Source organism: Glycine soja, chromosome 8, assembly GCF_004193775.1.
Source record: "Glycine soja cultivar W05 chromosome 8, ASM419377v2, whole genome shotgun sequence".
Classification (NCBI taxonomy): domain Eukaryota; kingdom Viridiplantae; phylum Streptophyta; class Magnoliopsida; order Fabales; family Fabaceae; genus Glycine; species Glycine soja.
Window position 1 is genome coordinate 47,407,944 of NC_041009.1, and position 14,501 is coordinate 47,422,444.

Genomic DNA, 14,501 nt, shown 5'->3' on the forward strand with positions numbered 1-14,501 from the left:
GTTATAAGTCCACATCTATTGACTTTTATAAAAATCATTTAAAAATCATACCTGATTTGAATTTTGATTGGTTGTTAAAGTAAAAAAAAAAACAAAATATTGTGTTGACAATGTATAAGTATCACTCACTTTCTACTATTGTTTTACTTTTGTTAAAATTGTAATATTGTTTGTTTTCTTTTTTACTTATAAAGAATCTGTGGGGGTAACAAAAATTAAACGTCCTTGCAAGAGCAAGAACAACTTGGTTTGCTTGCCTACGAGCAAAACTCAACATCATGTGACAAATCAAAGTGTTATATCTATTTTTTGAAGCACGAAATATTTGAGTGACACTGGAAACATATATCATCTCATAAGTTCTCCAAAAGATTGGTTATTTAAATAATAGTTTGAAAAGAATTTGTCATTAATTTAGTCTTCCATTTAGTTATTTGAGAGATTAATTTGGTGACAAGTTAATTTTTTAACAAATTAGTGTATTGATAATTACAAAAATTATAAAATAATTAAAATCTTTAGAGGACTAAGATTTAATTTTATTTTTAAAAACATAAGCCAACACATATAACATTGAAGGAGTAAGACTTTCTTCTATAATATATATATATATATATATATATATATATATATATATATATATATATATATATATATATTATATAATGGATTAAATGCAATTATTCAGTTCCCTTTATTCAAAATAAAAATGGAAACACAAGATCTATTAGGAGAATCACACAAGGAATATGAAATGTCCTTAATAGTGCTTTGTATTATTGTAGTGTCCCCTTGCCCTCGCCAATGGTCTCTCTGTTTTCTGACTCGCCCAAAACTAATGATGTGGCTTCAACGTGTTCCCAATGTTAATCACAAATCGAAATTTAACGTTAGCTTTCTGGAAACGCTCCATTGTTGTGTTCACATAATCCATAGGAATTACCTCAATTTTAGGTCTAACATTGTGTTCAGCACCAAAATTAATCATCTCTTGTGTCTCCTTGATTCTCCTCCAATGTACTACCAGATATATTTTTTCTCCCTGCCAATAATACGTAATGATAATACTCTTAAGCTTTATAATTTGGTTTTAACTTTTAATCTTCAAAGGATGCAACAGTGCATTCTATACTAAAAACATCCTCCTTTTACAACAAACAAAGTAGCATACGAAAAATGACGGTGAAAATTTCATAAATAAATTTCTCTGCATCATCAGTGTTTTATTAGAACAATTTTTTTGAAAAGAAGAAACTATGTATGCTCATTGCCAACATGATTATGATTAAATAGCCAAACCTCTATAGTATAAATTGAGAGAGGGAAGATCAACTTACTCGAGTGTAACTTTAACAGAGTTACTCATAATTCTTATAATTTATTTTCTTGAAATCTAATGGGTAAAATTACCTACTCATTAAACATTAGATTTGGAGAGAGAAAATGTTTTAGGTGTCAAAAAAGTTATCTTTTTCCTTGCAAGGAATTGAGATAAAATCATGCATGTGCTTGGTTGTTCTATACCTATGAACTCTGCCTTCAAGTGAATGATAAAAATAGTTTTGTATTCTTACCCATAAAAATAGTTTTGTATTCTTACCCATAATTAAAGGTGGGAGTAGCAATTCCAGAGGCTTCTCTGGTGCCCCAACCGTTACTAGTTTCCCATGAGACTTCAATAGATCAATCAAGGGCATGAGAGGGTGGACTGCAGAAACAATATCAATTATACCATCCAAGGTCACATTGCAGCCTACATATATAGTTACAGAAGAACATCATAAGGTTTCATTAAGAAGAAAAAAACATTATAAGTTGTCCATTTACTATTTCTTGTGTAGATGCATGTTTGGCATATATTGGTTCGGGTAAAATATCTTTTTTTAATGGTTTTTGTTAATGCCAACCTTTATTTTTTTCAAATAAAAACTTTCTACTTTTAGTTTCTTAAAATCAATCCAGAGATTAGTGTTAACAAAATTAGTTTTCCAAAATTGTCTTAGAAAGCTATTAAACATGTTCAAATTTAGCAATCTCACAAGATCATGTAAAGTTGTCTTATCTATTCATTAGTAAAAGCATTCACACGTTGATTGAAAATGTCCATCAACTTTAGTGTGAGTCTTGATAGCACATGTCAAAAGTACTAAAAGATACACTACCACGCACCAAAAAACATGATTTGCAAGCCAAAAGGTCATTGAAAACATTTACGGCATTTGGGAAAGTTCATTGCACAATCTACCGAGATTGTTGCAAGCTATGCACCATTTTCTTATTGTTAAGGTCTTTGAGAAGGAAACACTATCAATGTCATCATAAGAAGGTCAAATAATATAGGGTTTCGTAAAATTTCATCATCTTTTTTGGAATTTCAGACCGTGTATCGATTGATTTCAATATTGCAAATTTGTGGTTTAGGTCGATGGAACATAATTGTATGGTAATTTGGTAAATATAAAGGGACCCTCCTTATAGTAGTTGCACAAGATGGCAACAGTAAAATCCTTCCAATAACTTTTTCCATTGTCGAAGGTAAAACAATGGAATCATGACTCTTTTTCCTTAAAAATTTAAAAAGGCATGTCACCCCACAAGATGGTCTACGTTTGATTTCAGATAGGCATGAATTAATAAAAAGTATCTACTCAAGACGTGATAGTGGGTGAACGATACAAAATTTTGTGCATGAGTTCTGCATTCGACACATTGTACAAAATTACATGAGGAGGTTCAAGAACAATGACATAAAAAACTAATTATCAATATGGATGAGTGTCAAACTTCTTTCTATTCATATTAAATATTACTTAATTTTATATTATTTATAATATTGAAATTGTATGTTTATAACTACTTAGCATATGCAAGGACATAACCTATGTTTAATCACTACTACAACAATCCGAGGAAAGAAGTAGATGGTAATCGAGCAATTAATTGACTTAGGGAGATTTCGCGAGAAAAGTAGACTTTCGCATGGGATGGTGGCCGATGATGAGAACACATGACCATCAATCCTGCTGAGTCAATTAATTTGGTGTTCAAGAAAACAAATTTTGTCAATAAGTATGCTGGTAAAATCAACTTATACAAGGTGTGATGCATTGTTTAACTATAAAGGGAGAGAAGTTTAGCCCGCGGGAAATTTCACAGTCAAGCTAGATGAGAGGTGATGCGACTATGACAAATTCTAAAAAGTGCACATGCCTTGCTCGCATGTTGTTGCTACTTGTAAGCATGCTCACCATGAGTATAGAAACTACATACATCATGTGTATACTTTGGAAAATGTCTCTAACATATGCAAATGATTGTTTGGGGAATTGCGCAATGTCCACCTTGTCACGAGTAAAAAAATCTGCCCTGACCTAGAGAAGAAAATAAATTCTAAAGGTCGTCCAATCTCCTCTCGTATACACACAAAAATGGATATCCAAGAATCAGATCAGCCAAAACAATGTTCCATGTGTCACATTCCGGGCCATTCAAAAAACAAATGCCCCCACCGAGTAGGCTTAAGTCAACAATCTTAAGTTTATGTTATAATTTGTATTTTATAAATTTTGTTGTATTGTTTCAAATTTAAGTATTTTGTTCTATTGTTTGTAATTTTATATCTATTTTATAAGTTAAATATTTTAGTTTAATTTAACTTGTTCATTAATTATGTTTTTTTAATTTTAATAATCAAATAATATGAAAATACAAAGGATTTCAATTCTAGATGATTTCTTATTTATTGATTATGAATTGTTTTTGGTTTATTTAGTCTTTTGACTCTATATTTTCCTTCTTCCTCTGTTAGTCTCGCATCTAAATATTCTATAACTTTTATGCGAGTAATTTTTATAGATTTTTAGTCACTATTATATTTTTGGTAAAACTACTACAAAATGAAGATATAAGGAATAAAAACATGATAAAACAAAAAATATGCAGAATAAAGGAGTTCAACTCTTCAAAAAGTGAAAAAAAATAATATATGAAAAAAAATAATGACAACATATGCAACATAATATTATTTTTAGTTCAAACAAAACATAAATATAGATAATTAATGACACAAAAGAAAATTTTAAAAAATAAAAACAATTAAGAAATCAATTCCTCATAACTTGGTTAAAAAAAATGGACGTTTAAAAAATGGTTAATGGAAAACCGGTTTCTAAATATATACTAAAAAAGTGATAGTTAAGAAATTGGTTCTTGAAAAATCGATTTTTTAACTACGTAAAAAAATAATTTAATTCTTATTATAGTAATTTGTATCATTTAAGTAAATATTTTCAGCTTGTATTATTTATGTGATTTTTTATTTTATATTTTATAGGAGAAAAATTCGAGTTTAACACTAACATAATTGAAATTTATAATTAAATTATAAAAATAAAAATTCAAACTTTTGGCAATGTAATATTGAATAGAGAGGGAGCGAAACGGTGCGTGTTTGTTTTCATTCTGAACTAATAACTAGGTAAAGTAAAACCCTAGTGCCAAAACCCTGACTGAATACGGAGAGGACAAGAGAAGAAGCAGGGCAGAGTAGGCGCCGAGGTGGGAGTGAGAATTTAAATAATCTTCATCAATTCATTCACTCATTCGATACAAACAACCAAAACAGAGGAAAAGGAAGAATGGGTATATTTGAACCTTACAGAGCAATTGGATGCATCACAAGCAGCGTCCCCTTCTCTGTTCAAAGGCTCGGCACCGAAACTTTCCTTACCGTCAGCGTTGGAAAGGCTTTTCAGGTTTTTAACGTAAGTAATAATTTCTCAACCACACGCTTTCTTTCCTTTTTTTTTTTTTTAAACAAAAAATTGAAGATACAGTATTATTATTTTGTTAATTGAACTTCACCCTTGACGTGGAATTTTCTCTCCGCAGTGTGCAAAGCTCAATTTGGTTCTCGTTGGTAAGACTCTGGTTTTTCCTTGTTCCTTTTTCCCCTCCTTTTAATAATTTTGGGTTATATTAAAATTTGCAATTTTCCATGTAGGTCCTCAACTGCCGAAGAAGATTAGTGCTCTTGCTTCCTATCGCGAATACACTTTTGCTGCATATGGAAACAACATTGCTGTTTTCAAGCGTGCACACCAGGTTCTCTACATAATGCTCTGCTGCGCCTGCTTTGTTCTCTTGCAGCAGCATTTGAGGAATTTTAACATTGGCTACTTTTTTTAGGTTGCAACTTGGAGCAGCCATAATGCTAAGGTTAAGTTGCTTCTGTTGTTTGGAGATCATATTGTCAGTGTTGATGCTCGCGGCAACATGTTCTTGTGGCCATTTAAGGGAATTGATGAGAACCTTTTTCCATTTGGGCACATTATGCTGGATGAGAAATTTAGCCCCAGCTGTATAATGCATCCGGATACTTACCTAAATAAGGTAAACATCCTTCTCCCTTCAGAAGATTCATAGAAATTGTATTGTTCCCTTTACGATTGAGAAGCATGTAAGCAGGTTCTTGTTGGGAGTGAGCAAGGTCCTATGCAGCTTTGGAACATTAGCACAAAGAAAAAGATTTTTGAGTTCAAGGGATGGAATTCACCTATCTCCTGTTGTGTTTCATCCCCTGCCTTAGATGTTGTTGCAATTGGCTGTACAGATGGAAGGATTCATGTTCACAACATTCGTTATGATGAAGAGTTAGTTACATTTACACATTCCACACGTGGTTCAGTGACTGCCTTATCTTTTAGCACTGGTAGGAGCAGGAAGTTTTATATTAAAATTCATTAATGCATTGCACTTGCTGGGTGCTGCAGTTTTTTAATACTACTTTGCAGATAATTTGTTTGGTTTTTATCTGTCTTAAGCAACATATAGCTTCATCTTGTCTTGTCTTTTCATTTTTTTTTTGTCTTTTTGAAATGAAAAAAATAACTTTTAGGATTTCCATCGACTCATAATGAAGTCATTAAGTATATTATGTTACTACTTGGCACTTGTTAACATCCCACAAAATTGAATCAGGAGCCTATTTAATTGTCAATACTCGTGTTTTGAAGCCTCCGAGTCAAATTAACTATGTTTCTGTGGTGATATTTGAGGAGCCAACAATTTATCATTCATAGTCTAAGAATTCTTTTGACCCCCCTTAAATTGAATATATCTGCTTAAGGTTCTAAATAGGGGTTGCCGTATTAATCAACTTAATTATTTGCCGTATGGAATATATTTCTTTAATGAGTGTCCTTATGTTACTATTTTTCTGTATTAAATTGAAGAATACATTAATTAAATTGAAGAACTGCCTCTCTTCAAATTTTTCTGTATTATTTAGTGGTTCATGCATATTTTTATTGGTTTGTATATTAGATGGACAGCCTCTTCTAGCTTCGGGAGGTTCATCTGGTGTTATAAGCATATGGAATCTGGAAAAGAAAAGGCTCCAATCAGTTGTAAGAGAGGCTCATGATAGTGTGATCACATCCCTACATTTTTTTGCTAATGAACCAGTGCTAATGAGTTCATCAGCAGACAACTCGATTAAAGTAAGAATTATTTTGAAGGTGCACACATGCATACATGTGATTAAATTTTTTGAAGAACCTTATATGTTAGGAGAATATTCTATTCTGAGTGTAACTTTTGATGGCTGTTTGTTCAAATTTTATAGAAAAAAAATGGAAGGAAGTTGTTTGTGTATTTAAGATATTTGAAACATAACTAGTAAGCTTGGATATCTGCAATACAATACCAATTACTAGCAATTTAACATATTTTCCTTAATTTTTTTTCATAGAAAACTATGAATTTCTTTAATCAGAGTATCTTTACTGAGTGACTATGTTTATTGGGTTCCAGTATGATGGCTTTATACTGAAGTATATGTGCTTTACTGATTATTATCATGATTGAAGCTTTTGCTATATCGTTGTCCATTCTGGTTCATTTTCCATTTAATTGAGCAAAGTGTTTCTGTTCAACTTTTTTTGTTCTATAAGTAAGGTAATTTATTCTAGTGAAGGCTGAAGATAGTTTTTCAATTTTCATCTGGGTGTCTGCTTTTAATTTTTGAATTTTTTTTACTTACCCATTCTTTCTGATGTTGTAATAAAATGTCTGCCTTTGTTTCCACAGATGTGGATTTTTGATACAAGTGATGGTGATCCTCGCCTTTTGCGCTTCCGAAGTGGGCATAGTGCTCCTCCCCTTTGCATAAAGTAATAATTTTTTCCAGGTGTTAATTTATATAGGAATTTTTTTATGATCAATTGTTGTGTACATACATGTTAATGTCTGTATAAATACTATACTGTAGTGCATTTGGTTTATTGGTTATAAAAGTAATGATCAGACTTTTAATTTTTGAAGGAACATCTCGATTAATTATTAATTATGCTTTCAAATAATATTGTTTTCTTGGCCTCTCTATGATGTTCAGCATATGGATTCTTCTGTGGAAAGCTATTTTGCTAAGGGAATATAGAGCTATTTTGTATTAATTGTTTTGTTTGAGATTTTTCTTTATTCCTTTTTTGTGGCTGGCGTTCTTTTTATTTTTGGAAAGGAGGATTCATTATCCTAAAAGATGTTAATCGTATGGGTGAAATTAAGCTATTTAGCATTTGTTTTGGGTATTGTGACCTTACTACATAATGGTTGTCATTTTGCACTTTTTATTTGGCATGTGCCATTACTTACACCTGCAAATTATATGGCAGGTTTTATGCCAATGGAAGACATATTCTTTCTGCAGGTCAGGATCGTGCCTTTCGCCTTTTCTCTGTAGTTCAGGTTGGTTGTCCCTATTTATTTTGGGGAAAAAATTGTTTCATTACTGATACTGTTGTGAAAAATAATAGACAACATTGCCAATGTGGGCAGACAATTTTCTTTGAATATTAAGATCATCCTGAAAATTTACTCCATGAGAGCACTTGTCTAGAGTCCATTGTTGCCTCTCTACAGTCAAGGATGCAACCAAAGCTAGTTCCTTACTAATTTGAATTAAAATAAGTCTTCTCTCTAGTTTCTCCTTGTATGGTTAATGTGCATTTAGATATTAGTAAGTATATACTTATATTTTAATTCTCCAGCCTTTGCTCTTTCTAAGCTGGTTAGCGTGCATATTTATTTTTCCCCTCCATTATATTGGTTATACTTCATGGCTTAATCTTTTGTTCCTGTTTGCTGTGTACTATCTACTCAATTACTTTCCCCATATTTACAACATTGATGTATTTATTGAAATTTTAATAGGATCAACAAAGCAGGGAGCTTTCTCAACGGCATGTTTCTAAACGTGCTAAGAAATTGAAATTGAAGGTATGGCTGTTCTCATTCTGACATATTGTTGCTTAACTGTGCATAAAGACTTTTGGAACTGTTTGCCAAGGACTGTGCCGGGGTTTATGTTAGGTAGGGGGAGTTCTGGTTGCCTAGGTTCTTTTATGTTTTGCTTTCCTTCGTTTTCTGTTGAGTCTCTAGTAAAAATATGTTTAAGCTAGAAGCAACCTGCAAATTCTATCTCTAACTTTTCAGCAAACTTGTCAGAGAAGAGTAAAAGATGCATCTTTTTAAATGTTTCAGACTTAAGATTCAAATGCACATGATATGTTGACATCTTGTATTTGTTGAGTGCAGTACATCATGGTTCTTGTATGCTATGTTCAAACTTGAATGTCATCAAAAGGGAGATTGTAATTATTTTAATTCTATAACACCTGGTTATTAGATCTTTGATAGGTTTTATCCCAATCAGTCTTGTAAATGTATCCAGGTGATAATGCCTCAATTGGGCTTCAGTTTAATGGCAACATGGGTAGGGAGTGGATTAAGAAGTATATGGTACTCTCTGATTCTTTTTTTTGTTGTGAATAATTCATGTTTTATTGAAAATATCTGGAAGTTGGTAACCCAACTTTATTCAATTTAATGATTATGCTGCATTTAGTTATATTTGTGTTGTAATTACTGAATAATTGCTGCTTGTGTGAACGCAATGTTTTTTACACACTTAAATTCAAATTATCTACTTATCCTCTTTTGTTGTGTGTATGCGCGTTGCACAGGAGGAAGAAATAAAATTGAAGCCTGTGATTGCATTTGATTGTGGTAAGTTCTTTCTTTGGCATTTTCTCATTCGGGTGTAATTGTGCTGAAGACCAAACTTATAAATGAAACTTCATCTATTGACTTGATGTTTATATGAATTGATTCTTTTTTTTTTTATCAGCAAAGATAAGTTGTATTTATATAGTAAAGAAGTACCAGAGGTACTGATTACAGTATTAGTCACCATAGAAATGGTTCCTCAATCAGGCAGCACAAGTCTGATTGGGAACCAAAATATGGGAAGCAAAGTATACATATATTTTGATCCCAAATGTAACCCCTACTACTGCAAAAGCGCAGCAAACTGATAGATGATTGATGATTATATAACCATAGGCTTACGTGAGTGGTGAATGATAATATTTGTGTTACCTTCTGGCTAGTTTAATTAAGATATAGTAATTGCCACAAAATTTTGGAATTAAAACTGCTTGTTGTTTTCTTTTTTCCTTTTACTAAAAGAATAAAATCACTGAGTCGGAGAGCAGAAAGTTTCTCTGAATTTGGAGGATAAGGGTTCCTCCTTAAGAAAACAGGTTTAAAATAGAAATAACAATGAAAAAGAGAAAACATCAATGGAAAAATACTGCATAGTGCCTAATCTCTCTTCAGTTAGGGAAACTCCCTTAGAAGACTGCTATACACCAAATAGAAGCCAATCACCAAATATTGTCTCTAATCTGCTGTTGAGTGAAAGAAACCAAAATAGAAACTCATGATTAGATAAACACGCAAACACATGTAGTTTATCTGTTTTAGCACTTCCAGATTTCTTTGCTCAATGAATTTATTATTTAATCTGCTGTCAGAAGTATCACAATTTTTTTTTTTTTGTGAAAACTTCAGCTGAAATTAGAGAACGTGATTGGTGCAATGTGGTCACTTGTCATATGGATACTGCCCAGGCATATGTTTGGAGACTTCAAAATTTTGTTCTTGGTGAGCATATCTTGAATCCATGCCCTGAAAATCCAACACCTGTAAAGGTTAGGAATTCCACTTCATTCAATATTTTCTGTTTCCTGACAATCATTTCTTTCAAAGAAGATATGTGCAAATTGTTATGCTTAGTACCTGTTTTGTTGCTTCAAATTCCTTTTATAAAGAAAAACCCATTGGATGTGTTGCATAATAACAATACAAAATGTGTGGCATTTCTGTTAGGGTTTCAATATTTAAAAGCATGTTGACAAACAGGGATGGGTTCTAGCTGACTACTGCTTTCATATGGTAACAGGCTTGTGCTATCAGTGCCTGTGGAAATTTTGTCTTTCTAGGGACAGCAGGTGGATGGATTGAAAGGTTTAATCTTCAATCTGGAATTCGCAGGGGTGCTTATATTGACATTTCAGAATCAAGAAATTGTGCTCATGATGGTGAAGTAGTTGGAGTTGCTTGTGACTCAACAAATACTCTCATGATAAGTGCAGGATACAAAGGAGATATAAAGGTTCATATTTGCTGTTCGAAGATACTGTAGTTTCCACTTGTTAAGCTAATAAAGAGAAAATGATAATCACTTTCATTAGCATAGCTACATTATACTGGAAATACTCGTATATAATATATTTAATTGCAGGTTTGGAATTTCAAAGAACGTGATCTTAAAACCAGATGGGATGTTGATTGTTCTATTGTTAAGATTGTTTACCATCGTTATAATGGTAAATTGAATTTTTATTACTTTTCATATTCCATTATCCATGCGTTTGTGTATTCCTAAATCCTAATTCTTTAGTTTTGTTTAAAAAAATAATGTATGATGAAAGAAATTCCTACTGTATAATTCAAACTCACAGGTCATGAAGTGATTGTAGAGTTTTATTGATTTTCAGGTCTCCTGGCTACAGTAGCAGATGATTTAACAATTCAATTATTTGATGTCGTGGCTCTTAGACTTGTTCGTAAATTCGAAGGTCACACAGATCGTATAACAGATTTGTGCTTCAGTGAGGATGGGAAGTGGCTCCTGTCATCTAGTATGGATGGAAGTCTTAGAATTTGGGATGTAATCTTAGCAAGACAGATAGATGCAATACATGTTGATGTACCTATCACGGCATTATCCCTGTCCCCAAACATGGATATATTAGCAACTGCCCATGTTGATCAAAGTGGAATATACCTGTGGTGAGTTTCCAAATTTATTTTCTTTGTTCTTGGAACATAATTTTGTGGATAACGTTTTCTACTTTTCCAAATGTTTGTTGCATCAGATAAATTATCCTTTTTTGGGTTTGGGTGTGTAAATTAATTGTAAGACAAGGTAACATTCTCCATATAAAACATTTTCACTATTATATTTCTTTGGAACAAACAAAAGACTGGTTTTATTGAATTTCTGAAAGGTACAAAAAATACCGATGGGAAAATTGTTACATGTGTGATTTAATGACAATGAATGGAGAAATGGTTCTATTAATTGCAGAATAAAGTTGAATGTGTTGATAAGAAACCATTTTTGATAGTGAGAAATCTTATCAGGGTAAACCAGGCAATGTTCTCTAGTACTTCAAATGTCGATTCATACGCAAGTGGAAAAGAGGTTGTGAGTGTCAAATTGCCGTCTATCTCTTCTGCAGAACATTCTCGAGATGAGCATTATGATGAGCCAATGAATGCATCTCAACCTAAAGATGCTCTGTATTTCTCAACTCAAGATAAGCAAATACCTGAATTAGTTACACTTTCATTGCTGCCTAAGAGCCAGTGGCTGAACTTAATCAACTTGGACATTATAAAGGTCTTCACTTCTCAGCAGTATTCCTTCTCTGATATTGAACTTTTTGTGTGAATCCTTAGGGGCCATTTGGTTTGAGAAAATGTTTTCTGTTTTTACTTGTAATTAAAAAAATGTCACGTTGTTTTCACTGTTCCCTACTTTTAAAAGTTTACATAAGAATCATGGAAAACAAAAAAAAAATGTTTTTACTATTTTCAGCCAAAAAATAGAAACAAAATGAAGACACGATAGCTTTTTTTGTAATTAAAAGTAAAAACAACTTTTTCCAAAACCAAACATCCCCTTTATTTTGTTAATTTTCATTTCTATTCTCCATCATGCTCATAAATGTCATGTAGTATATTCTGTTTGTTGAATTACAAACTCTAAATTCCAGGTTCGCAATAAGCCTATTGAGCCTCCAAAAAAACCTGAAAAAGCTCCATTCTTCTTGCCTTCAGTTCCATCCCTCTCTGGGGAAATATTGTTCGAGTCTGGTAAGTTATCATTAAAGGAGAATGATGGAACAGATGATGGAAAACAAATGAAGACAAGATTAGATATGCCACAATCACGTTTTCTGTATCTTCTCCAATGTTCAAAAGAGACAGACAATTGTAAGAGTCCAACTATTTTATTTTTATGTGCATCTTGTATGTTGATTGTGGCAATTTTATAATTTATTTTTCTCTGTACATCTCTAGTATTTAACATTTCCTATTGCAGATGCAGCATTTACTGATTATATTAAAGGATTATCTCCGTCAACTCTGGATATGGAGCTTCGAATGTTTCAGATCATTGATGATGATGATGATCAGCAAGAAGCAGAGAAGAGACCTGAGTTGGTATCCATTGAATGGCTTCTGGATTATTTTATTCATGAGCTTTCCTGCAGAAATAATTTTGAGTTTCTACAAGCTGTCATCAGGCTATTTTTGAAGGTTAGGGACTTCTTTGTTGGCCAATTTGACTGTTTATTGAATTCAAATGAATGTGATTTTCTTTTCTGCTGATTGCATGCTTAAAATATTTCTTCTTCTTGCCAGATCCATGGTGAGACAATTCGTCAGCAGTCATGCTTACAAGAAAAGGCAAGGAAGCTTCTAGATATTCAATGCATGGTATGGCAGAGAGTAGATAAATTATTTCAAAGTTCGAGGTGTGTGATTGCCTTTCTTAGTAATTCCCAAATTTAGGTGACAAACCTTCAACTTGCAACCCTCGAGTGATAGCAAAGGCAACTTGTGAGGTCATGTATTTGTTTAGGACTTCTATTCACTGGAATGATAGAAAAGTAGGGCAGCAAATTTGTTAAAAGCTGGTGGATAAGGTTTTGTATTAGGCTAAAATATGTTTTTCAATCTTGTAAAATTATCAAAGTTTGGATTTGGTCCCTGCAAAATTTTGTCTGTTTTTTTGTCCCTGTAAAATTATAATGTGTTACTTTTTGGTTTGAATCAAGGTTTGGATGATTCTAAGCCTGTGGCATTTATTTTTTTTAATTTAAATTTTAAAATGCAATTTTGGAGGGTTAAAAATCGAACTTCATCGTTGACCACAATGCACAAAAGCAACACTCTATCTCCAACATCAAATTATGCTTCTAGACTTCAAAATCCTCAAACCTTGGGCTTCTCATTCGAGCAAGATCTAACCGTGAAAATCCTAGCCCCTACCTCCATGAATAGATCACCTAAGAGGAGCCAAATCCTGAAACAAAAAGAGAATCACCTAAGTTTGTTTGGATCTGGATGGAGATGGTGGCATGTGGCAGATTTGGTTGTTGGTTGTGGTGTCAGAGGTGGGTGATGGCAGCACGAAGGTAATGGGGTTGGGTGCTGGTACAACTCCGTTCTGGGTGGGACAACAATGACGTCCTCGTAGGCGAAGTGATGTAGATGTTGTTGTAGTTGCGGCGTGCCTTGGTACTGAGCTAGTGTTGGAAGTTGGGAGGGAAGTAGAGAGGATGAGGGAGGAGATGTTATAAAACAAACCACCTGATTCGGTGGCGAAGGTTGTTGAATGTCGACAATAGCGAGAAATGAGGATCAGAGCAATATTCAAAGGGGAATCGCATGTGTGAGTTTGAAGGAGGTGCCTAGACATATTTACCTGGAGCTATGGTGTGTGCAAGTAAAGATATAAAGCTTTCAGCTCAAAAATGAAGAGCGACATTCAAGGAACTTTTGAGCCTTTATTGGTGCATTTTGTGGTTATGCGTATGCCATTTATAAATAAAATTCAATGGTTAAAGTTCTTTGCACGAATATGGATTTAATTTTTAGGGTTTTTTTAACTATCTATCCCTGTAGGCATAGATAGTGAGACTAATCAATGAACTTGGTTTTGCATTTAAACCAAAAGTTAGGAAGACGTTGAAGGTTTTGAAGGAGAGGGAAGAGGCATTTGGAAATTTGTGGAAGTTTTTTTCAATTTGTGTGGGGGTTTTAACCCCAGAAATTGTAAGGGAGTGACACGTTGATAAGGGAATCAACCCTATTCATATGTTTTGTGACTTTAGACGAAAAATATATTTTAACTTTCATATTATCATTGTCAAGTTTAAGAGGGTTATTGGAACGAGGAATTCTTGTAACAGGATTTAGTATGGTATACTCATCATACTATAGCAATTTTTGTAACTTATATTTGTATCAGTCAAATTACAATTTACATTCTTCATCAGTGTTTTACGTAATAGAAATTTTCC

At 32.9% G+C, this 14,501-nt stretch overlaps 1 protein-coding gene across 1 annotated transcript; it reads left to right on the forward strand.

Annotated features, from left to right (window-relative positions):
• Positions 1 to 4,475: 4,475 nt before the first annotated feature.
• Positions 4,476 to 13,272, forward strand: LOC114423793 (WD repeat-containing protein 36-like). The gene is made up of 18 exons (XM_028390676.1): positions 4,476 to 4,763; positions 4,891 to 4,918; positions 5,003 to 5,103; positions 5,188 to 5,391; positions 5,467 to 5,710; positions 6,325 to 6,500; positions 7,090 to 7,172; positions 7,674 to 7,746; positions 8,212 to 8,277; positions 9,024 to 9,066; positions 9,913 to 10,052; positions 10,304 to 10,516; positions 10,646 to 10,730; positions 10,902 to 11,196; positions 11,551 to 11,809; positions 12,186 to 12,405; positions 12,515 to 12,732; positions 12,838 to 13,272. Exons 1-18 carry the CDS (start codon positions 4,638 to 4,640, stop codon positions 12,985 to 12,987), a joined length of 2,724 nt encoding a protein of 907 aa, XP_028246477.1. The 5' UTR covers positions 4,476 to 4,637; the 3' UTR covers positions 12,988 to 13,272.
• Positions 13,273 to 14,501: the final 1,229 nt, after the last annotated feature.